Source organism: Protomyctophum bolini (genome assembly GCF_963924005.1).
Source record: "Protomyctophum bolini genome assembly, chromosome: 17".
Taxonomy (NCBI): Eukaryota; Metazoa; Chordata; class Actinopteri; order Myctophiformes; family Myctophidae; genus Protomyctophum; species Protomyctophum bolini.
In genome coordinates, this window is record NC_137878.1 from 37,232,618 (window position 1) to 37,257,160 (window position 24,543).

Sequence of the window (24,543 nt, forward strand, 5' to 3'; positions counted from 1 at the left end):
TTCATTACGAGGCCCATTATTTATTGGGCATTCATTCCCCGGGGCCACCATTTAATGAGATTTAGTCTCTCCTCAGAGTCAGACCCAGGACGAAAGAATATTTCGTCTGCCGTTAAGGACAGGATTTTGTCCACGACGATTCCATGCTGTATTGATGTTGGCACCACCAGGAGAGATAACAGACGAACGTTGATCAAAAACAACAATTCTTCTACATTCTTTAATGGGGTGACGGAGGAAAATGTGCTTTTGCGGTGAACGGTTTGTCGTGTGCGTGTATACGTGTGCATATGTGTGTATACGTGCGTGTGTGCGCGTGGTGCGTGCGTGCATGCGGTGCGTGCCGTAAAACCGGTCAAGTGACGGGGAGCCGCCTGGCAGAACCCCAGCTCTCAGAACGGAGAGGCTTTCAGAGAGACGCTGTGATTAACATAATGGCCTCTGTCGGGTGGAAACCTCACGTGTCAAAGACAGACCTGAGACCTGTCAGGACTAGTTGAAAAGTATACCAAACTACAAGCTCAAAATGAAAAGTATACCAAGCTACAAGAACTACAGAAATACAAGCTCAAAATATAAAGTATACCAAACTACAAGAACTACAAGCTCAACATGGGTCTGGTATACTGTTGATATATATGTGTGTAGAAAAGGGGGAAAAAAAGACAAAAAGTTTAAATATGGAGATAAGAGGTATATCTTTCCGACAACAAAGACATTTAGCAGGGTGTCAGCTCAGAACATCAGCCTCAGGCACCACTCACGTATGTTTTATCTGTATCTCCTCTCTCTCTCTCTGCCTCTCCATCTCTCTCTCTGCCTCTCCATCTCTCTCTCTCTGCCTCTCCATCTCTCTCTCTCTCTGCCTCGCCATCTCTCTCTCTGTCTCTCCATGTCTCTCTCTCTGTCTCTCCATCTCTCTCTCTCTGCCCATCTCTCTCTCTCTCTTGCCTCTTCCGAGAGGGAGAGGCGAGAGGAGAGGAGAGGAGAGGCTATTATATGGGTACAACTTCAATGAAAAGAGCTCACAGGGCTGAGTGCGTCCAAAGTTACTGAAATGGCACATCTAGTCATGCCAGCTGCACCATCCCACAGGATGAGATGAGGACCATTCAACTTCAGCCCAGGACTCCCTTTGTACCAAATTATTCTTCATCAATAGACCCTCTGTGCCAAATGGCTAAAAACTATCCATTATGCTCTTTGCAATCATTCTATCCGAGAAGCACACTTTTGGATGGTTTGAATTGTTTCAACGTGTGTGTGTGTGTGTGTGTTAAAAATCTATATTTGTTAAAATTAAAATCAATGTTTCTTCTTCATCGGTCGAATGAATTGCGAGGTGGCCTCCAGTCTTCTGAACCTAGAGTTTGGATCAACGGTAACATCGTTGCCACCAGGATGTGTAACATGCCCTACAGCAGGAGTGCCCACACTTATTTTTACTTGAGAGCTACTTTCAAAAAAGGACCAGCTCAACATGATCTACCCACCGACAAAACTATTATACCATTGCTGAAAATAGTTTAAATGTACCCACCTGAGGGGGCTTTGGAATAGCGGACCTGGCGTTACATATAAGGCAAATGCACTTGGGATGGGGGGGGGGGGGGGGGGGGGGGGGGGGTGGAATAGGTAGGATTTTATTTCTATTTAATTTATGCTACCAACATATTTTGTGCACAGCAAGAAAACAAAATATCACTTTGTATGTTTGAGCTGACAGGCCCTTTTGATGTCAATCAAGTCACCTTTAATTCAAGTGACAGTCTGGATGCCACTTTTTAACATGTTTAAATTAAATATTCTTTAGGGGCATGTCATGTGGTCCACCTGCACAGCCTTTGTGATCTACCTTTTGGGCTCCCCTGCCCTACAGTATGCCACCAGCTGTGGGTTACTTTGTGCGTGCACGGGGCTTCACAAAGCGGCCATTCTCTCACCTTCAGTTTCTTCACGTTGACACAAGGGTCGTTGGAGAAACTCTCTGTGTCGGCAATCTGGATGTCCGCCTTCTCCAGCTCGTTGGTTAAGTCATTCCTCACCTGGTGGAGGGAGAGAGAGAGAGAGAGAGAGAGAGAGAGAGAGAGATTTAACCTAAGACCTACAAACATATTTAACCCAAGACCTGTACGTGATTCTACAAACGTCTTCTAAATCCTGACAGTTTTCTGAAAAACTATGTCAGTGGTTCATGTCAAGCACCCCCAGAATGATATGGATTTGTCTGCCGACCTCCATCTCAGTTAAAGAATTCCACTGTGAAATAATATATAAGATTATATTCAAACAAGATTTGCACACATTTTCACAATCTTTCAAAAATAGCAGTTTTCAACAGCGAAGGTTTAAAATAGCCTAATGTTGAAAGTGGTTAAAAGCTATGCGCATTCGAGGTCTTAATGGTTATGGGTGACCTTACCACCTACACACTTCAAGAGCATTGTTTCGTCCTCATGATTCCTCCCCACTGTGGGGTTGGAATCCAGAACCGGATGGAATCGGAGGAGCAGGATTGGACTTTGAGGAACCGGAATCGACTAAAACCGAATGACATTTAGTCGACACAAACTAGACTCAAACTAAAACCTAACTGATGACTAAAATGCGACTGACATTATTGACTAACTATTAAAACTAAATAAAGAAATTGCTGTCAAAAGCAGCACTGCTGTTTTGGTTGCATCATTATTAGAAGAAAAGTTTGCACTAGCGTACTGTGCTGTACTGTACTGTACTGTACTGTACTGTACTGTACTGTACTGTACTGTACTGCACTGTAGCTCACTCCGTTTAAGCAGAATCAACTTTGTCACATCACACGACGACAGGGGTGAAAAGAGTGGATGAAATTATCATATTTCTGTGCGAGCTGTCTCAATGTTGCCACTTACAGAAATAATTATAAATAGGCAAAGAGGGAAAGTAAAAACAACCCAGGACAAGTCAAATAACAGGAAGGCACAGTCAAATAAATACACACTACAAAGCTATATGGTACCCGTCTGAGACAAGACCCTAAACCTAACCCTTCCAATGCCTGCATGGTACAGTATATGCTTTCACTTCAGTGCATTATTTTCATTCTTATTATTAGTTTGTCTTTTTCTTATTATAATCGTCTGTTGGGTGGAAACCTCATACGTCCAAAACTATGATACTTTTCAGGATTCAAATAAAAAAAAGAGGATTGACGAGTTCAAAACGCATTTCGTATAAATAGCAGATCTACAAGCTCAAAACGGGCAATACTCAATTACAAAAACCAATGCATGTACAGTATGTCTCTGTGCTGAGCAAGCTGGCATGCTCCATTAGATCAGGGGTTTTCAACATTTTTGGCTGGACCCCCCCCAATACAAACCGACTGCAAAAATAACCTTAATGTTAGAGAAAATATATCATGAATGAATAATGAATATCTTTGCAATTTCTGTTGCTGATGGTCTGAGGTGCATGGCGGGTCTTCCAGTATACCTTCATGATGCTCAGTGACATCATAGAAGGTATAGGTTTGTTTCTCTGGCCACATCCCTGTTGTTTTTCTACAGGCAGGTGTCCGGGTGGATTTCACCCGTGTTTAGTGATAGTTTGATAGAGAAAGAATCCCATACACCCATAATTGGATTTTTTTCTTCACTGGACCATTCTCACATGTCTTATAGGAATGGGTGGAGCAGCGCTATAGAGGGAATGGGATTCATCGTGGAGCACGTGAGCAGCGCTCTTCACAGCCGCCATCACTTTGATTCCTCTCTTAAATCATAACCATTCGTCACGATCACTCCGAGCGCGTTAGAAAGCCGCGGTCGGTCACGGCTGCACCGACGGCTCCACGTGTTCAGTGTGGGAACGTGGGGAGGGGGGGGGGGCAGGGGGGGAGGGGGCAGGGGGGGTGGACAAGGGGCGTGGGGGGAGGGGGAGGCGTAGCATGTTTCCCAGTCATCTCGGGCCCCGGTAATCCCAGAGCCGAAGCGTGGAAGGCAAAATTTATGAGGAGGCTTTATACCGTATACGTACCTGCAGTAAAGAGCTTTGATGTATGGAGTTATGGGGGTGGGACGTGAGGGGGGTGGGTGTGGGGGGGGGTAATAGGATCAGGGAGATATATGGGGGGGGGGGGCTGGAGAGGAGGGGGGGGGGGGGTGGAGAGGAACAGAGACATCCCACCGAGATGATGAGATGCATGCAGGTGGTTTATCACCTCTCTCTCTTGCTCGCTCTCACGCACGAGCAGGGACACGCACACGCACACGTTTGTGTTACTATACTTGTGAGGACAATATTTTAGGAGGGTGATTTATGAATTCCAACACTAAACCTAAAGCCTAAAAAAAATGATAATCTACATGGAAGGTAAAGTGAGTGGCAACGTGATTTGTATGTCATTTAACGTCGTTTAATCAATGCAAGGCCAGAAAGTAGTGTTTTGCCACCTATAGGCGTTCCCGTATAACGTCCTGGTATGATAATGATGTCACACACATACCCTCTACTGTAGGTATAGATTGTGCATTACATTCACCCATTCACACACATTCATACACCGATGGCGGAGGAAACCACGCACACACGCACCATTTTGACTGTAACCCGGTGCCCTTAGCGAGTGCAGCTGACATCATTATATTCAAAGTGTTAACATTTACCATTTTATTATGGTCATTATAAAATGCATAATGTATCAGTACACGCATAAAAATGTAAATGGAGTCTAATGTTAGGATATAGAGCGTGGCCTTTCATATGTGACAGTGCCCCCTCGCCATCACAGCGTTCTAGCTTCAAATCAGATCAGCTTTTCCAAAACAGCAGAGCTTGCGGAGTGGTTATTTTCAAAAAAACAACTGTGCTTATATTTCATGCAATTACTTGACATTCTACTTGACATTCTGCATAATAAATTATATATATTCTTTCTGATGCCTATTTCTAGTTGTGCTATTGCAGCTGCTACTTTTACCTTTAGTGTACATTTAAAACACGTTCCACTGCGGAGAAGGCCTTCATGATGTCACCTCAGTGGAAGTGAAAGCAGATCAATAGGGTAGGGTTGCTGGTTGATGTCTGCTATGCCCACATGATCACCATGATGAAACCCACTGAAACCACTTAAAAAACCCCCATTAACCCATTCTGACCGGGAACCCGTTTTGGTGTTCAGCATCATGTTATGCTTTAGCTATTGAAAAATAGCAGATCTACAAGCTCATAGCGCGCCACCGAGTGGCGCGCTACGAGCTTGTAGATCTGCTATTTTTGAAAAATCGAAGAACGACTGACATTTTTTAGAATCTGATCTCAGGTCAGAATGGGTTAATCAGTCCAGTGTGTGTCCAGTGGAAACCTCGTATGAATCTGATCTCAGGTCAGAATGGGTTAAGTTGTTGAGTGGGGTCCCTCAAGGCTCCATGCTAGTCTTTTTTTTATGTCTTCACTAGTCTACGTTAACCCTATAGGACAACACTAAACATGGGTGATTTTTACCCGGACAATTATATTGTTTTGTAATTTTCATAATGTTGCTGATGGTGCATGGTGGTCTTTCAGTATACCTTCATGCTGCTCAGTGACATCATAGAAGGTATAGGTTTGTTTCCACATGCCCACATCCAGGTGAATTTCAACCCGTGTTTAGTGACTATACTGCCTCATGGTACGTACATCTGCTGGTCTAAACCCTCTCGTCTCTACTTTGAGTGCTAATAAATAATGTCTAAAATACAACTGCTGTTCTAAATACTTCAGACCTTACACCAACCTTGAAACGTACCTTAGTTACGTCACTAAGGATGGTGGTCCCTTATTGGCTGGTATACCAACCTTGAAACGTACCTTAGTTACGTCATTAAGGATGGTGGACCCTAATTGGCTGGTGGAGTGAGTAAGTATACGTACGTACCATACAAACCATACATACATACCCAGCCGATCGCGGTACTTGCACACTCTGCCTGTGCAAGTATAATTGCGAACGCAGTGATTGCGAACGCAGTGAGCACTTACTATGAGACCTAGCAGATCATGTCTGTCTGTCTGTGTGTCTGTCCCGCCATACGTCCAAATATGGAGTGTGTTGCATCAGCAATCACTCAGCTCCATATATGGGCACAAAAGGGGCCAGGTCCACATATACAGTAACAGCGGGACAGACACACAGACAGACAGACAGACAGACATGATCTGCAGGGTCTCAGCTGCGTTCGCTTCCCGCGTTTGCGCGTCTTACTGGTAAACAGTATATGCATTGTGCATAATATGAATTGTGTATTATGTGTATAATACCACATCTACAGTACAACACCCCCCCCCCCCCCCCAACCCTGTCACTGTTAGTCAGGACTAAAGCGGTCCACCTTGGTGGTGTGTGAAGAAAGACAGGCAGCGTTGACATTATTATGAATGCTTTTCACACACGCCATGACAAAGGTTAACTCACAGGGTTAATGGAGTGATGGAAAATCCATCGTGCAAATCTCACCGTTCTGAATCGCCAAGGGGAGTAAATAATAAACAATAAATAAATAGTCTGATGACTGCTTCCTGATTCAACAGCAACCAGTCTTAAATCACTACGTACTGCAGACCGGGTCCCTCTAGGCACGACCACTGTGGATTACTTCTGTATTTCAGTCGGACAACTCTTAGAATTCATTTAGAATATATATGTGTTGAGCATAATTGAGCATAATATAAGAAGCACCTATTCATTCCCTAACATTAACATGTTTAGTTAAGTTATAAGCCAACTAGGGAATGAATCTGCAGGGTCTGTATACATGCTCAGAAAGACAATACACAAATGAGGCAAGAAAGACAAGAATTCAGACTTAACCGTATGAGCGTTTTTTACTCGAGTAATGACGAGTAAGGAGTAAGGTAGTCAAGGACTTCAAGTACCTGGGCTCTCGACGGGTGCTACACCAGAATGCTGCGTGCAGCACTCAACATCAGTAAGAGCACACATGTTACCAACAGAAATCTCTATGAGGGAATACAAAAGGACGAGCCAGAAAATAGCAGCCAGGAGAATGAGACTATAGCAGTGTCTTTGTCTACTGCCAAAGACACCAGGAGCTGCCAGCCAGCAAACTAGTGCTGTGGGACCCGACACACGGGCACCGGTCACGAGGACGGCCCATATTAAAATATATGGATGTACTCAAGAACGACGCAGGAGCGCAAAGCACCAATTAACGAGCTGGCCGGATGTATGGAAGCAGCGATGGAGGGCTCGCCTGAGGACCATCACTAGAGAAGGAGCCAAAACTTACATGAGATATCAAATGGAAACCCCCCGTCTGGCTCACAGAGCCACACATGGTCACAGTCTTTTCTGGCACTATACAGCCAACCCCCAACAACTCTATAGGCCAACAGATGGAAACCAAGCACCACAGGAGTGTGACAGATGAGATCATCTCTAAATAAATGGCTGTATAGTACCGTAACTTACATAGAGAAGAGTTAGGCTGAGCATTATCATCCTTAAAATTGGCTTAACCCATTCTGACCTGAGATCAGATTCATACGAGGTTTCCACTGGACACACACTGGTCTGATTAACCCATTCCGACCTGAGATCAGATTCTAAAAATGTCAGTCGTTCTTCGAATTTTTCAAAAATAGCAGACCTACAAGCTCGTATCGCGCCACTCGGTGGCGCGATATGAGCTTGTAGATCTGCTATTTTTTCAAAAGCTAAAGCATAACATGATGCTAACACCAAAATGGGTGCCCGGTCAGAATGGTTTAAGGGAAGGCCGGCCGGCTGGCAGGCCATCCTCTGACTTCACACTCATGTCACCATAACCATATAAGGACATTTTAAGATGGAGTGCCACATTTGTTTGTATTTTTCCAGTTTTCCATGTGTCTATGAGGTGACAGTACTTCATTAGACAACCCTGGAGTCGTTTTTATGTGCAATGGGTGTATAAACTTTGTATTCAGGGTTTCTTCCTGGAGGCTGAACCCTTGACAGTCAAACGTGCCAATGAAAATAAAACAGTAATATAGTGACATCACACTATCAGCCCCTCCCCTAACCCCTCCCCCTTTATCATGCAACTACAGCTGTGGGTTCAGCTTAAGTTCAGGTGGATCACCACCAATCAGGCACACCAGGCATACTTAATGAACTGGTGGGCATGCCCACATAAATACATGAATATTTTAACAAATACTGTAGACTTTTTTTGAAAAACTTCTTCCTCCTTATATAACAATAAGACCTGATGATCATGTTTTAGGGTGGGGGAAAGAAAAAATCATGGCACTCCATCTTTAAGGACGTCACGATGCAGCAACGTGCAAATATATGGAGTGTTTTGTCTATACCTATAAATGTGCTGAGATAGCCTCACAGTGTTTACTGCTGGTGTTGTATTGCTTTGATGCTACTGCTTGTATCTCTCCGTCTCGAGCCTCTCTGTCAACAGCCCCCCCCCCCCCCCCCCCCCTCCCCAGCCCCCACCGATTACTGACCTTTTTCACAGCAGCTCATTTTTACATGAAACAGGAGTGAGTGACAGACAGACAGACAGACGACACTGCTTTTTTATCGTTTCGATTTTGTGTTCCTTTGGGTTGAAGGAAGGGCAAATCCATCTGCCGTCGCATTGAGAGATGGAGAGAGGGGGGAGGGCGGGGAGAGAGAGAGAGGGAGAGAGAGGGAGGGAGAGAGAGAGAGAGAGAGAGAGGGAGGGAGGCTAGGGAGGGAGTGGGAGGAGGGAGCGAAGGGGGGGCATGTTTACCGAGTCACAAAAACATGTTCCATGGACTCTACTCTGTCGGCCCAGGAATCCCCCACAGTAAATAAAGATGAGCAATACTTCTGCCACGCACGCACACAGGCACACACACACACACACACACACACACACACACACACACACACCTATACTTGTGAGGACGTTTTCAGGACAGTGATTTTATTAATGCCATTTCTACAGGTTTATTTAATTTTTGTAATAATTTTTATCCCACGATTTTGCAATTATCTAATGTAATCCTGGGCACTACACTTCCTCTGCCAACCTGGGGAGGGCAACGGACTGACCTCATGCTTCCTTCCATGCATGAGGAGTCCAAGCTGCTTCTTTTCACCCGACAGTGGAGACAGTTTCCCCAGCCGGACGTATAGCGCGTGCACAAGGCCTCCTCCCTGTGTGGCATTTAGATTCTGTAATGGCTGATTCTGTGATAATAATGTGATTTATGGATTCTTCTATTGTGTTGTGTGTGATATGTATCTAATCTATGTGGTATATCTGGCATACAATTGAAAGTTGTTGTGTTGTTCATTTTCATGTCTTTATCTTGTGCTCTGCTGTGGGGACGTTGTTGTAATCTCAGATCAGTGTGTTGTATGCTGCACAGGCAATATGTGATCTCCAGCCACAACGCCAGACTAAATGCAACACAGCTTTGCAATGAATGGTGATGGTCAATCCGGAGCTGAAGAGTCTTAACGAAACACAATTAAAATGTCCCAAAAAAAAACATGACGCCAGTCCTTGATGAGCAACTGTAAGTGGGACGCATACTGTACTAACCGCCGTGTGGTCGGTGGCATGATGAAAATAAACGATCTATACAACACACGTTGTGAGCTTGTAGATCGGCTATTTGCAGTATGCTACCAAGTGTAAAGTCAGCCACTATGATGCCATCAACGCCCGCCAAAATACATTTTAGTCGACTAAGTCAACTGCAGATTTAGTCGACTAAAGTCTTAAATGATATTTAGTAGACTAAAACTAGGCCAACACTAAATAATTTCAGATGACTAAAATATGACTAAAACTAAATATAGTCAATAAACTACTAAAACTAAAAAAGTGTGACTTATTTCAGCATAACATGTGACTTGTGTGAAGTTGTGGCGATGATGACTCACTTATTTCACACTTTGACTTTATTGCTAAATGCAATTATAAACCTCTGGAGATGAGATGCACACCGCAGGATGTCGGCATGTCGCTCTGCGCATACAATTACAACCAAGTGTGTGTGCGTGCGCGCGTGTGCGCGAGTGTTTGTATGCGGCAGGTGTTTCTAATTATTCTATATGTCTGTCTCATCCTCGTGCGTCTAAATTTGCAGTTAAGGAATGTGTGTGCATGCTTGCTCGCGCACGTGTCATGTGTCAAGCAGTATGGCAGGCGGCAGGTGTGTCTATAATGATTGGGTCTGTCTCATCCTTGTGCATCCATCTGCAGTTTTAGCTGCAGATAGTGTGTGTGTGTGTGTGTGTGTGTGCGTGCATGTGTGTGCAGGGTGAGCCGACGTTTTGAAGATGCACGCCAGCCCGCACCTTGCTAACATTGACGGTGAGTGTAACATGAAAAAAAAATAATAATAATAATAATAATAAATAAATAAATAAAAGGATAGATCATGGACAATCAAACATTTTTAAATAGGCTAACTATTTTTTTTTGTAATGTTGCTTGTTTTCTGTATGGAGACTACAGCTGGAATTTCACGCCATTTCATGTGTGGTGTTCATGAATATGCGCTGTGCCGTCTAAATAAACGTTTATTATTGAAAAAACTGTAATAATAAAATACATTGACGGTGAGTGTCACAGCAGCTTCAAATACCAGGAAAAGAGCACCGAAGTCTGACGTCAATATCGGTATAGAGGGCGCAAATCCACAGCTTCATGTACTTTTTTATTTGCATTGTAATCCCCCATAGAGGATTTTTAGATCGCCTCATATAATAACTGTGTTTGAAAAATAAACATGTCATCCCAGGCCGTTTCACTCATATGGATATGAAGTACACATAATATCTGGGTGGGGCATGCATTACCAACTTGCATCGTTCCAAGTAGGCCTGTAGAGGCCCCACAGGCACCGGCTCTAGTTTCATTATAATGATTGATTGATTGATTGATTATTCAAGAGTCAGGAAGGTTGTATTTGTCACAAACTGATACAGGCAAAACAGACAAGTATAGCTCTCTACTAGCTTCCTCTGGAGTGGCATTATTAAACCTGCCAGTCTCTCCAGAGATAATGGTATTGTGTTGTCCCTGAACGTATTTGTGCACAAATAAAGAGATCGCTGTCTTTTTTGCTTCACATAATATGTGGGGATTCTTCAGTGCGTCTATAAATAGCATGCGATGACGAGCTCCCAGTCCCGGGAGAAAGCGTGTGTGACACTGTGTGCACCACTGGCTCACATGTGAAGCGTGATTTAAATAAGCAAAAAGACAGCAGGAACATTACCATTAGCTCTGGAGCGACTGGCAGGTTTAATAATATCCCTGGAGAGGAAGAGAGAGAGCTTTCTGCTTTGCAAAATACTACAGCTCAAGACCCACTTCTATGCAATTGCTTTTAATTGATCTTTTATTTTTTGTTATTCATGTCCTCACTGTATTGCATTACTGCTTGATTTTTTATGTTTATGCCTTTCTTTTCTTTTTTCTCCATTGCTCTGTAAAGCACTTTCATGTCATGAAAGGTGCTATACAAATAAAGTTGTATTATTATTATTATTTATTCTACCCAGTACGACAGGTCCTTTATATATGACGCCAAACAATCACAATTTGCAAGCTTTCTGTCTATGCTGACTTTCTTCAGGCATTCAGGATTCAAGTTCAGAAAGAGCAAAAATAGTAGATCTGCAAGCTTGTGGATCTGCAACACGACTTTAACTGGAAGCATCCGCAAACCCACCTCCTTGTGTGTGTGTGTGTGTGTGTGTGTGTGTGTGTGTGTGCGTGTGTGTGTGTGTGCACGTGTAGGGGGGATTCTTTAGTATGTCTATAAATACACTGCGATGACTAGCTCCCAGTCCCATGGGAAAGTGTGTGCGTGCACGCGTGCGTGCGCACCACTGGCTCAGAATCCTTAACAAGCATTACATAAACTTGCAATGTCTCCCTGGGAAACTGCTCTGTGCTGCTCGGAGAGAGAGAGAGGGAGAGAGAGAGAGAGAGAGAGAGAGAGAGAGAGAGAGAGAGAGAGAGAGAGAGAGAGAGAGAGAGAGAACACAGGCAGCATTATGCATGACTACAGTATAATGCAAACAGCTCTCTAACATTATATTTCTCATGAATTGGTGCCAACTCCATCCTGGAACCTATTGGGACCGAGCTGCCATGTGTCTCATGCATTGTGTTAACCTATCGGGACCGAGCTGCCATGTGTCTCATGCATTGTGTTAACCTATCGGGACCGAGCTGCCATGTGTCTCATGCATTGTGTTAACACTTACATGTACAGGGGAATTCTTCAAAAATAATGGCGCTATAGAGTGCCAGCAGATGAGGCAGATTTTACTCTGAAAAGCGTAGACGTTTTGCACTGCGTTTCAAGCTTGTGGATCTGCTACTTGTTTTTAATGCCTTTAAGTGAGGCTGTAGTATGATCAAGAAATTTAAAAAAAATGCACGCACTCACACGCACATTACTTACTCAGGGGGTTACACAGTTGCAAAGTCTGCCCCCTCAGTTTAAGTCAATGTACAACCTTGTACATTGACTTAAACTTTAAGTCTTTGAATCCCTGACGTGATCTTGCATCTTTTCCTTTCAGATGACTTTGTCCTATTTGGCTGTTATTGACATCTTCTGCACTGAATTGTATTGTATTGTATTGTATTGTATTCTGCCTTGTGAAGCACTTTGGTACAATGAGAGTTGTTTTGCTATATAAATAAATTTGATTTGATTTGATTTGATAGGAGGATGGATGCAGATGACCATAATAAGAGTCCTGCTGCTGCTACAGTCAAAAAATAAATAAAAAACTAAGAAAGAACAAACAAATATATATAAATAATAAATGCCCCGATTGGTGTGGAATTGCAATCTCACTGACTTCTGAAAGAGACGAGTCTTTGGGGAGCCAGAGAGAGAGCAGATAATCCATGTGCACTGAGTCAGCAACCATCCCCAGGTTCTCTTTCTACAGCATCAGTGGCAACGCAATGCAGACTCAACGCTCTCTGAAACAGCACTCTGACACTCTGTGTGGCCTTCTATCTGGAGGACAGTGGTGGAAGTTATACTTATAGAACAACTTCACCCAACTCCATATACTGTATATACTGTAATTGGTCCTCATAATGCTCATTATCAATTTCCATATGCCACCATTGGAGTCAGCAACGGGCCAACAGAATGCACGAAAAAAGGCCACGAAGAGGACCCCATTTTCGAGTCAGAGTCGGGGGCCGTATAATCCAGCGATATAAACACTAATATGCTATATATAAATGCACCATTTACCATTAAAAAAAACATTTTGTTTTTAACCAAAACACTGCTAACCAGTGAACATTATGGGACCCCCTCTAAAATGCGATGCTGCATTTCAATGCGGAAGGACGCTCTACTTCCGCATTTTATATTTTTATTCGGGCACCCAATTTCGGTGCCCAAAATGCGGAAGTGCAAACGGGCACGCTCAATGTTAAACTACCCAGCTGCACGGTGGTCATGAATCCACGGGTCCGCTTGCAGTCCCACCTCTGACCAGCAGGGCCGGACGCTTCAACGTTGTTGTAGACTAGAGCCTCTCACTGGGGGCTTGCGTGTTCTGACCTTAGAGTATACAGTATATGAATAGAGAAGGCACCCAGCGGAAACCCTGAGGCGAAATGGACATAGTGGCCGAATGAAGGTATATTGCAGCCTGGCCCCAAACACATGAACGCGCTGGTCCGTTGTCTATCATTGTGCACGTTCACGACGGCAGCACGCTCGTGTGCGTTTGTGCGTGTTCGTGCACGTTCAACGGCAGCGCGTTCATGTGTTTGGGGAAAATCCATCCCAGAATGCAATCTGTTCCTAACCCGGAAGGAGGAGTGAAATCGCCTCATGCGCTGTTGAGCAACTTAATGCAAGTGGATGGAAGGAGAACTCGGGTGTCTTCTCTATTCATATATACTCTAAGGTTCTGACCAACAGGAGCAATGCATCTTGGGGGTATGACGGATCAAACAGAAGGGTGTGAACTCAGAAAGCCTCTCTGGAGCGTCTCTCCAGGCTGTGTCTCGCAGTTTAATAACAAATCAGACTCTTTGTTCTCTGCTCGCTGCTGGAGGGGGATTATTCATCTCCATGTTACAAACACAGAGGAGATGGAAGAAGTACTCACATATATTCTCAAAGTAAATAAGTGTCAATACCGTATTGTAAATACTGTGTTACGTGTAAAGGTCCTAAAGGTATTAACCCATTCAGGGAAGCCCTTTTGGTGTAAGGATGTTACACTTTAGCTATTGCTATACATACAGTAGTGCGCACTACAAGCTTGTAGATCTGGAACAACATATTTTCAGATGGGGGTCAGCGGCCAAATACATATATTTCTGGGGGTCCTTGACGTAAAAAAGGTTGAGCACCACTGAAACAGAAACCTGAGGTTTTTCAGAAAACTTTTAGGATTTAGAAGACATCTTGTAGAATCTGGTCTCAGGTATAAATGGATTCAAACAGTATAGTGGCATCAATATCCAATATATACTTTAAAATACCAAAAAGTATTAAAAAAAATACACATTTTGCCGAATGCCACATTTCGCAAATTCAGACAGATCTCCATAATAAATGATGGGCACAAAAGGGACACAGACAGACAGACAGGCGGGTACAATGTGTACTCTGACGAAATATATCACATAACTGTGTGGCGTGAGTGTGTGAGGCATGCATTCTCAACTTATATTGTTCCCGACTTGAATAGTTACAGAAAGAAAAGAATAAAGAAAGGTTCTGTTTTCCCCATTTCACATTTTTTTGTTTTTGGACATAGGAGGTTTTCTTCCCGGGCCGACAGCGAGGATAGTATTATTATGCTAGAACTACTAAACTGATGTTTCAAACATAATGGCTGGCTGGCATTAACGTCCTGGTTGGTGGGAAGTGAGACCATTATGAATACCAAATAGTTGTGCTTTAACAATGCAGAGCTGCACAGCTGCCAGCTAAACGGACAGTAAAAAGTCATAAAAAGAGGGTTTTCTGTGCTGCGCTGCCCACATTATACAGTATATAGTCGTTATGAGAGACAGAGAAGGAGGAGGACGTGCTAATGAAATGCAGAGGTGGAAGAACTCAGATTATTATTATTTTAGTTTTTTACTTAAAATAGCAGATCGAACGCGAGAGTTGTTTAAAATCAGACCCGTTTGAAGTGAGTGGCACTGCACTGCACTGCACTGCACTGCACTGCACTGCACTGCACTGCACTGCACTGCACTGCACTGCACTGCACTGCACTGCACTGCACTGCACTGTACTGTACTGTACTGTACTGTACTGCACTGCACTGCACTGCACTGTACTGTACTGTACTGTACTGTACTGCACTGTACTGCACTGCACTGCACTGTACTGTACAAGCCATCTTCCCTGGCCTGTGTGTGTCTGTGTCTTAGGCTGTGCAACAGTGACACTTGGTGGTGAACAAACGCTATAACGCTATTGTCGTGCTTGGTCAGACAGACCCAGGGACAGAGACATACCCAGGGACAGACCCAGGGACAGACATACCCAGAGACACAGGGACAGACCCAAGGACAGACATACCCAGGGACACAGGGACAGACCCAGGGACACAGGGACAGACCCAGGGACAGACATACCCAGGAACAGACATACCCAGGGACAGACATACCCAGGGACTCAGGGACAGACCCAGGGGCATACATTGCCGTCTAGAGGAGTGGTTGCACCACTCAACAGAAACGCAGACATGGGACAGGAAGTGCACTGACCTCAGAGAACCTCTGGACGTCCTGTGTGAGCGTCCCCACGCGGCTCCAGTTGTAGTAGGTGAGGAACTTGACCACGGCGGGGTTGACGGCGTTGTCCGACGGGACCGTCCGGAAGAAGTTGGGGTACTTCTTCTTGTCGCCCAGAACCGGGGTGGTCGCCGCGAAGGACAGCTGGAAAACACAACGACAAGACGTGAGAAAAGAACCAGGGTGGTCGCCGCGAAGGACAGCTGGAAAACAACACATCACACAACGATAAGACGTGAGTAAAGAACCAGGCTGGTCGCTGAGAAGGACAGCTGAAAAACACAACGACAAGAAGTGAGTAAAGAACCAGGCTGGTCGCTGAGAAGGACAGCTGAAAAACACAACGACAAGAAGTGAGTAAAGAACCAGGCTGGTCGCTGAGAAGGACAGCTGTAAAACACAACGACAAGAAGTGAGTAAAGAACCAGGCTGGTCGCTGAGAAGGACAGCTGTAAAACAACACATCACACAACGATAAGACGTGAGTAAAGAACCAGGCTGGTCACTGCGAAGGACAGCTGTAAAACAACACATCACACAAAACAACAAGATGTGAGAAAAGAGGGAGTCTAATATATACGTAGACCACTGGTTCCCAAACAAATGGGTCCCCTTAATGTATTTGTTTCATAAATTTGGTTTTTAATTATTATTATTTCAAAAGGGTATCTTTGAAAAACAGAGAAGAGGACCCGCACACTGTCGCGCACACACGCACGCACGCACACACACGCACGCACGCACACACACACACGACGGTGGGTTTGCAGATGGCTTGAATCCGGAATGCCTGTAGAAAGTCAGCATAGACGGAAAGCTTGCAAATTGTGATTGTGTCGCGTCATATAAGCGATAGTCATCGCAGTGTATTTATAGACATACTAAAGAATCCCCCTACACACACACACACACACTTTTTCTCAGGCGGAAGCCAAATAAAAAAGTAAAAACTATGCTATGAATGACTAAAACATGACTATGACTAGATATTATATTGGACAACTCTGTCAACAAACAACAACTAGACTAAAATGTCAGGGAGGGACTATAGCTAGGTTGGAGAAGAGATCCAGTAGAACTAAAAGACAAGTCATTGCATGTGTTTGGCTGTGCAGCCTTTGCCACACGCTGGCAGAGGCAGCTAGAGGAGAGGGAAAAAAAGAGACAAATTGGGCTGAACTCTACAACCCGTTCTTTCTACACAGACAGGATCACCGACTAGCGCCAAGTTGCTCCATTGTTCTTTTTTGTTTCGTGCTTTCCTTTATGACCTTTTTTTTTGTTCCGCCACAGACAAAAGGCCGGCTTTGATTTTCTGAGCCGCAATCAAACATAAAGACGGTTTGATTGCATGGTTTTCCTTTTGATGTGCATTGTCCCCCTGCATTATGTCTGTTTCTATTCACCTGTTTGACAGAGACGCCTGCAGCTCATTCTATTCACCTGTTTGACAGAGACGCCTGCAGCTTATCCCATTTTGACCTGAGATCAGATTCTAAAAATGTCTTCTACATCCTGACAGTTTTCTGAAAAAGCTATGTTTCTATGTCAGTCGTTCGATTTTTCAAAAATAGCAGACCTACAAGCTCGTAGAGCGCCACTTGGTGGCGCGCTATGAGCTTGTAGATCTGCTATTTTTTTCAATATCTAAAGCATAACATGATGCTAACAACCAAAAGGGGTTATACAATGGGAAAAGATAGAAAAAAAGTACACAGACAAGACATCCTTCTTGAACATTCCCATTTGAACCACCTCCAGGGTGTCTGGAGTAGGCCGAGTGGTTCTCAAACTTTATTTTTTTTGCTCAGGTCACCCCTGCTGCACCCCAACTAACTTCATGTCCTCTTCCATTCGTACATCCATACGCCTTCTCTTTGGTCTTCCTCTATAGGCCTCCTGACTGGCAGTTCCATCCTCAACATCCTTCTACTGATATACTCACTATATATCCCTCTAGACGTGTTTAAACCATCTCAGTCTGGCCTCTCTGGCCTTATCTCCAGAACATCTGACATGCGCTGTCGATCCTGAACAGTCGCCAAAAATAGCCAATCTAAAAAGCTCGTATAGTTCTGCTATTTCTGGTGAGGAGACTTACGTGTACTGCTAGATTGAAAAAGTCTAGACGGAAGAAGATATAATGGGTTTGTATAGGATGGGGGGCAGGGCAGCTACAATGAATATCAAGTATCTAAATACTGAATCAAGCAACTTAAACTGTCTGGGATGTTCACATAATAAGCCCGAGTAGACCAAAAAATAAAATGACCAATTTTTCTACTAAGTAGAGCACTTAGTTACTTTGCACCAGTGGTTTTCAGACCTCACACCCGTCCCTAAACTAAGAATAAAAATGTGCTGAACTTCAAACACTAATAGCCTTTTAGAGACACCGATTATTCAGCGCTCAGACACTCACTGCTACCCTAAGCAGATTTAAATCGGCGCGTGATGTTCTCACAAACAGGGGAGAGAGAGACAGAGAGAGAGAGAGAGAGAGAGAGAGAGAGAGAGAGAGAGAGAGAGAATAGTGTCTGAATCGAACGTTGGTTCGACCTTAAAGTTATGAATCGGTTGATTCAACTACAGCTGTGGGAAAAACCACAGATGTACAAGACCAAAGCGCTGATGCTGCGTTTACACAGGCAGACGCAAAGACGAATTTGGAATATCATTTGGAGCAGCTACACAAGTCTTTGCTGCTGGCTTCCATTCCAATTAGCGTCTGCCCAAAACTCAGAAGAGACATGCCACCACCTTAAGTTCAAACCCACCTCTAGGATATTGCTTTCCCTGCAGCTATCTCATTCCACTATTTAAATAGCCTTAGTTTTTCCCCTAATAAAGTTGTTTATTTGTTTGTCCCATTTGCCCCATTGTACCGGGGAAAATCTATAATTCTAAATGTCTACTATACTTAGTTGTGGAGACATTCAGGGCCACCAAATTCAAGTAAACAGTACGAGTGCACATCACGCACGCCAACAACCACCTCTAGAGAGAACCCGCTGGGCCTGTTCCCACCCTCCCACCCCCCCGCACACCTTTCATTTCCATACTAATCATATGTCTGTCTCTCTCTCTCTCCCCCTTCTCTCCCGCTCTCACACACACACACACACACACACACACACACACACACACACACACACTCACATCATCCACAATACAAGGCACTCGTTTACCTCCAGAGGCAAAAATGAGCTGTAATTAATTTCTGCATTCAGATCATGACTCGCAGGTGTGCGCCCACCGTGACAGGCAGGCGGCTCCGCTACCAGAATAGACCGGCGGCAGAGCGGGCACAGATCCAAGCCCACACTTATTATCACATTCTGACCTGAGATCAGATTAAAAAAAATGTCTTCTACATCCTGACAGTTTTCTGAAAAAGCTATGTTTCTATATGTCAGTCGTTCTTCGATTTTTCAAAAAAAGCAGACCTACAAGCTCGTAGCGCGCCACTCGGTGGCGCGCTATGAGCTTGTAGATCTGCTGTTTTTCAATAGCTAAAGCATAGCATGATGCCAACACCAAAAGGGGTTCCCGAGTAAAATGGGTTATACCCTCCCTCTCCTCCCACTGTTGCTCACCGCATTGTCTCACAGACACATTTCCACACCGTGCGTTGCGTGTGCAATACGGCGTGCGTGTGAGCGGTTAATGAGCGCCACATCACGGCCTTTGTTTCTAGAAGCACGTCGGTTGTGTTCAGTGGCGGACAGTATGAATGAATGAATATTTTACTTTTGTGTCCGGACAATGTCTTGACCCATCCCACTATCAGACACAGAAATTAACACAGTATAACAGTAGTACGTACCAGTAAGTACTATAGCCTACATTTACATGAGTACTACACCACTTAAAGTAGCTAAAATGTCCAAATTTTAATTACTTTTTAGCCAGCAATGAGTAGAACGCTCCCAAAAACAATTTAGTCTCTGTGACACATCTAGGGGCCACAATCTGCATTCAAAGATGTTCCTAGCTTTGTCATTGGTCGAAAAAAACCACGGTCAAAATGACTAACCAATCAGGAAGTAGACAGGAAAATCGACCACTCTGGTCTAAACCATGTTATGCTTAGCTGTGATTGTAGCTAGAGTGATAGCGCTGTTTAGCCATGCTATAGCAGTTATAGCTAGAGTGATAGCGCTGTTTAGCCATGCTATAGCGCTGTTTAGCCATGCTATAGCAGTTATACCCAGAGTGATAGCGCTGTTTAGCCATGCTATAGCAGTCATAGCTAGAGTGATAGCGCTGTTTAGCCATGCTATAGCAGTCATAGCTAGAGTGATAGCGCTGTTTAGCCATGCTATAGCAGTCATAGCTAGAGTGATAGCGCTGTTTAGCCATGCTATAGCAGTTATAGCTAGCGGAGATACAAGAGTCCCGTTTGTATCTAATCCATGTTCATCTCTAATGAGCGATATGAATCGGGTCAAGGTTAATTACACACTTAGAGGAGATTAAGAGCAGAGTGTGGGATTCACCACGGCTCAGAAGCAGGATATGAGCACTCTGACTGAGGAGGAGACGATGGTGCGACAGTAAAACATGTCCTGAAAACAACGTGAGAGAAATAAGCAACCAGCTATATGAAAACAAGCCTGAGATAATCAACCAGCTCAATGAAAACAAGCCTGAAAGAAGCAACCAGGCCACGTGCACAGAAAATAACTAATCTACAAGCTCAGTGAAGCCTGTAGAATGGTTATTTAAAAGAAAAAGAAACAGTACAGTACAGTAGATGGGCAATGTGTCTCGTAGATTGGCTATTTTCAAAAGGCCGAAATGGGAGGATACAGATGGCCGACCGGGAAAGGTGGCTATTATACGCTCCCACATGAGGAGTCACACTAAGATAAATAACTATAGACTCCATCACCATCAGCATCAACATGTTAAGTAATAGAAATCTAAAAAAAGGAACTATAGTATGCGGAAACTTTTGCTTTTTGTAGTATAATGAAGACTATGAAGGCCCGACATTCAAACAGATTGTTCCCCCCGACCCCCTGCTATCCTCCCTCCACCCCCACTCAGAGTGGAATGGACTGACTTACTTGAGCTTGAACTCTCTGCACTTATATATTTATTCACTATTCATTGCATGTTGTTTTTGCATGTTGTCTTGTCCTGTTCTGCACTTTGTCCTAATGTTGTGACTGCACTGTAACTGTCCAACAAACCACAGTCCTAACATGTTTACATGTCATGGCAATAAAGGCTTCCGATTCCGGATTGTAGTAGTGGAGTAAAAAGTACAATATTTTCCTCTGAGAAGTACAAATACCTCAAACGTGTACTTAAGTGCATGTACTTAGTTAGTTTCCATCCCTGCCACCATACAGGGCAGCATGCTGCAGGTCCCATGGGGAGGATGCTGTTCACACACCAGCGACGAGGGCCTTTAACCCATTCTGACCTGAGATCAGATTCATACCAGGTTTCCACTGGACACACGCTGGTCTGATTAACCCATTCTGATCTGAGATCAGATTCTAAAAATACCAGTCGTTCTTCGATTTTTCAAAAATAGCAGACCTACAAGCTCGTAGCGCGCCACTCGGTGGCGTGCTATGAGCTTGTAGATCTGCTATTTTTCAATAGCTAAAGCATAACATGATGCTAAGACCAAAATGGGTTCCCGTTCAGAATGGGTTAAAAAAAAACAACAACAACAACACCACAGCGGATTATAAAAGGCCCCTCAGGAAGGAAGAGGAAGGCCTTTATCTCCTCGCTCACCGCCGCTAAATCCAGAATCACCCGCCGGTCTTAAGAGGGGGCTTTGCGGGGGTCTTTCCCACCGGTTTCCCGTCTTAATCTCCCGTTTAGCCGAGGCTGTTTGTACTTACACCCACACTGGGAGAACGCTTCCATGGATCTCCAATACCAGAGCAGAGGAGAGCACATTGATTGGATGATCCTCTCCCAGGCCTTCACAACAACGTGCACGAGAAGAGAGGTTTGTGTGGTCAGAGGAAAAATAATGTCCAACCTTTAGTAGAAACCCAAAGTCTTAAGGTCTCTGCACACAGAGTGCGTTTGGCGGATTTTTTGCGGAGTTTCTCCATCGGTTTTTCCGAAAGACGTGTCGAGTGTGCAACCAACTTTAGTCTTAGTCTGAGACGACCACCTTTAGTCTTAGTCTGAGACAACCACCTCTAGTCTTAGTCTGAGACAACCACCTCTAGTCTCCAGCTGTTATTTGACGCTGCCATTCTCTCCACTGCTTCCGTAAACAATAATCACAGGCACCCCAACGCACAATATGTGACGCTGTGTTTGGCTGCGGACTCCTATCTGAAAGTGACCTGTGCCAGGGGGACCCCCAGGAGAGAAGATGTGTGTAGTAAAAACAATATATAAAAAAAGATTATTCATTCAACATTTTTGATATTTATCAAAGAAATTCTAAAATAGGCACAATGTGGCACCAAGTGGCACACGCTGTAAGCTTGTATATCTGCTATTTTTGAGAACCACAGTTTTCTGAAAAATACCTACGTACAGTATGTTGCTGTGTATACCCTGCATATAAGCTAAAATGACAGGATTGTTTCCTGTGTGCTTGGTGTGTGTGATGCTGAGGCGGCCAATGTTTTTTATTAATCTTTTTGCTGTTTACGTACTTGTTCCGTGACCCCACGCCTAAAAGGTTAACCCCCCCCCCCCCCCCCCCCCCAACATCCCAGAAGACATGGCGTAAAGAAAACAAACACTATCGACTGACAGCTGTTGTTCACGTATATACTGTACACATTCCGTCGGGAGGTTTGCGCTCCAACAGAGACGATTTGAAAGCGGCATGCGTTGAGGTTCAAAGTGTCAACTATGTGTTGGTGTATGTGCTTCGGGAGAAATAAAAAACAACATGACATCGTGTGTGTGTGTGTGTGTGTGTGTGTGTGTGTGTGTGTGTCTATATTTTGTGGATTTCTTTCTGAATCCGACATAGCATTACTAGATTTCCCCCCTCGAGCAAAATTGAACCCTGTTGTCACCTCTTGAAATATTCACGAGGTCACAGGCCTACATATGCAGTTTTCTCCTGTATATACAGTCCGATAGAAATCATCGGGGACGTCATGCATTTTTCACTTTGTTCAGCTTTTATAGATTAACCTTCTCAGAGGAGGGTCACGGTGCAAAAGGCGCCCCGGCTATTTCCGAATCCTGGGATTGACGGAATCTGTGTCAGCACAGGCTACTGTATATGATTAATAAGGAAATCTATCATTTCAATCAACAAAATCATACCGGGCCTTTCTCATTAACACAGACAGACGTATATCTGGTTGACTTGCATCTTAATTATTATTATTATTGACTTTTATTTATTCAGGGAGGACCGCTGAGAGCGAGCTCTCTTTTTTCAAGGACGCCCCGAGAACAACTTGTTCAAAAAACAATACAGTTTTAAAGACGGGAGTGCTGCGATTTGTTTTGCCCCTAAATCTAAATCGTCAAAGTAACTATAGTAATTAACAATTTCAAATAACCGTAGGGGAATAAATGTACAATATTTGCTTCTGAGATGTAGAAGTAGAAGTAGAAGTACAGAAAATTGGAAATAATCGAGTAAAGTAAAAAATACAAATACAAATACAATACAAATGTACCTTCGTCAGGCAGCCTCTATAGACATTTTTAAAGCACATGCAGCTCAAGACCCACTTCTACAACATTGCTTTTAATTGATATTTTATTTTTTGTTATTCATGTCCTCACTGTGTTGCATTACTGCTTGTTTTGTAATGTTGTTGCCTTGCTTTTCTTTTTTATTCTCCATTGTTCTGTAAAGCACTTTGAGCTGCATTTAATGTCACGAAAGGTGCTATACAAATAAAGTTTTATTATTATTATTATTATTAATTATTATTATTACAAGTGCAGTATCTTCTTAGTCACTTTCCACCACTTGGTGCAGTATGCACCAATTACAATTACAATTTAGTACTGCAGGCATTTAGCACAGTGCTTCTCAAACCTCTGGCACACGGCATACCTGTAAATATCGTTTTCGTCCAAGGGACCCCTGATTTACATTGTTTATACTGTAGCACCTCATGTTTAAGTTAGTCGACAGACATTTTTTTTGTCATAGTATTAGTGGATGAAATCAACACTGGTAGTGAGTCACGAAACACATCCAAGCTGGAAGACTGGCTAATGTTTTATGATGAAAGAGAGAAAGTAGGTCATGTCCATAAATAAAGCACTGTGACTGTACTGTACTGTACTGTACTGTACTGTACTGTACTGTACTGTACTGTACTGTACTGTACTGTACTGTACTGTACTGTACTGTCATTAAATGTGACTGTACTGTCATTCAACCCAGTCAATGTCTGATGGCCACGCATCGTCTCTCTGTCGGGGGGGAAACCTCGTAATGTCCAAACACTTTTCAGGATTCTATTTCAAAAAGAGCAAAAGCAGCGCATGATCGATGAGCTGGAGACGCGCTGTGAAAGAAGCTTGTAGAAGTGCAGGGCAAGCTGCAATGGCCAAATTATTTAGCCCAATGAATTGTGCAAATCTAATGCTTGGAATGGATTCAGCATCATGAAAACCCCCTGTAGTTTGACATGTCACATAACTTAAAGCATATGGAAATTTAGAAAATATTGCCTTATATATAGGATGTCAATGGTGGGCATTTTCAACACTTTCTCCTCAGACAATTCCAGGCAACTCTTTTTTCCATAGATTTCCGGCACTAACACTAGCATGTCTGAAATAAAATCACTAC

The 24,543-nt window shown here is 43.7% G+C and overlaps 1 protein-coding gene across 1 annotated transcript in view; it reads right to left on the minus strand.

Annotated features, from left to right (window-relative positions):
- gabbr2 (gamma-aminobutyric acid (GABA) B receptor, 2) overlaps positions 1–24,543 on the minus strand; it is a gene marked incomplete at both ends in the record, with an annotated part of 411,098 nt that overhangs the window by 211,696 nt on the left and 174,859 nt on the right. Inside the window, 2 exons of the mRNA XM_080787246.1 lie at positions 1,944–2,045; positions 15,750–15,920. Coding sequence (XP_080643372.1) covers positions 1,944–2,045; positions 15,750–15,920 — 273 coding nt within the window. The remainder of the gene's footprint in view (positions 1–1,943; positions 2,046–15,749; positions 15,921–24,543) is intronic.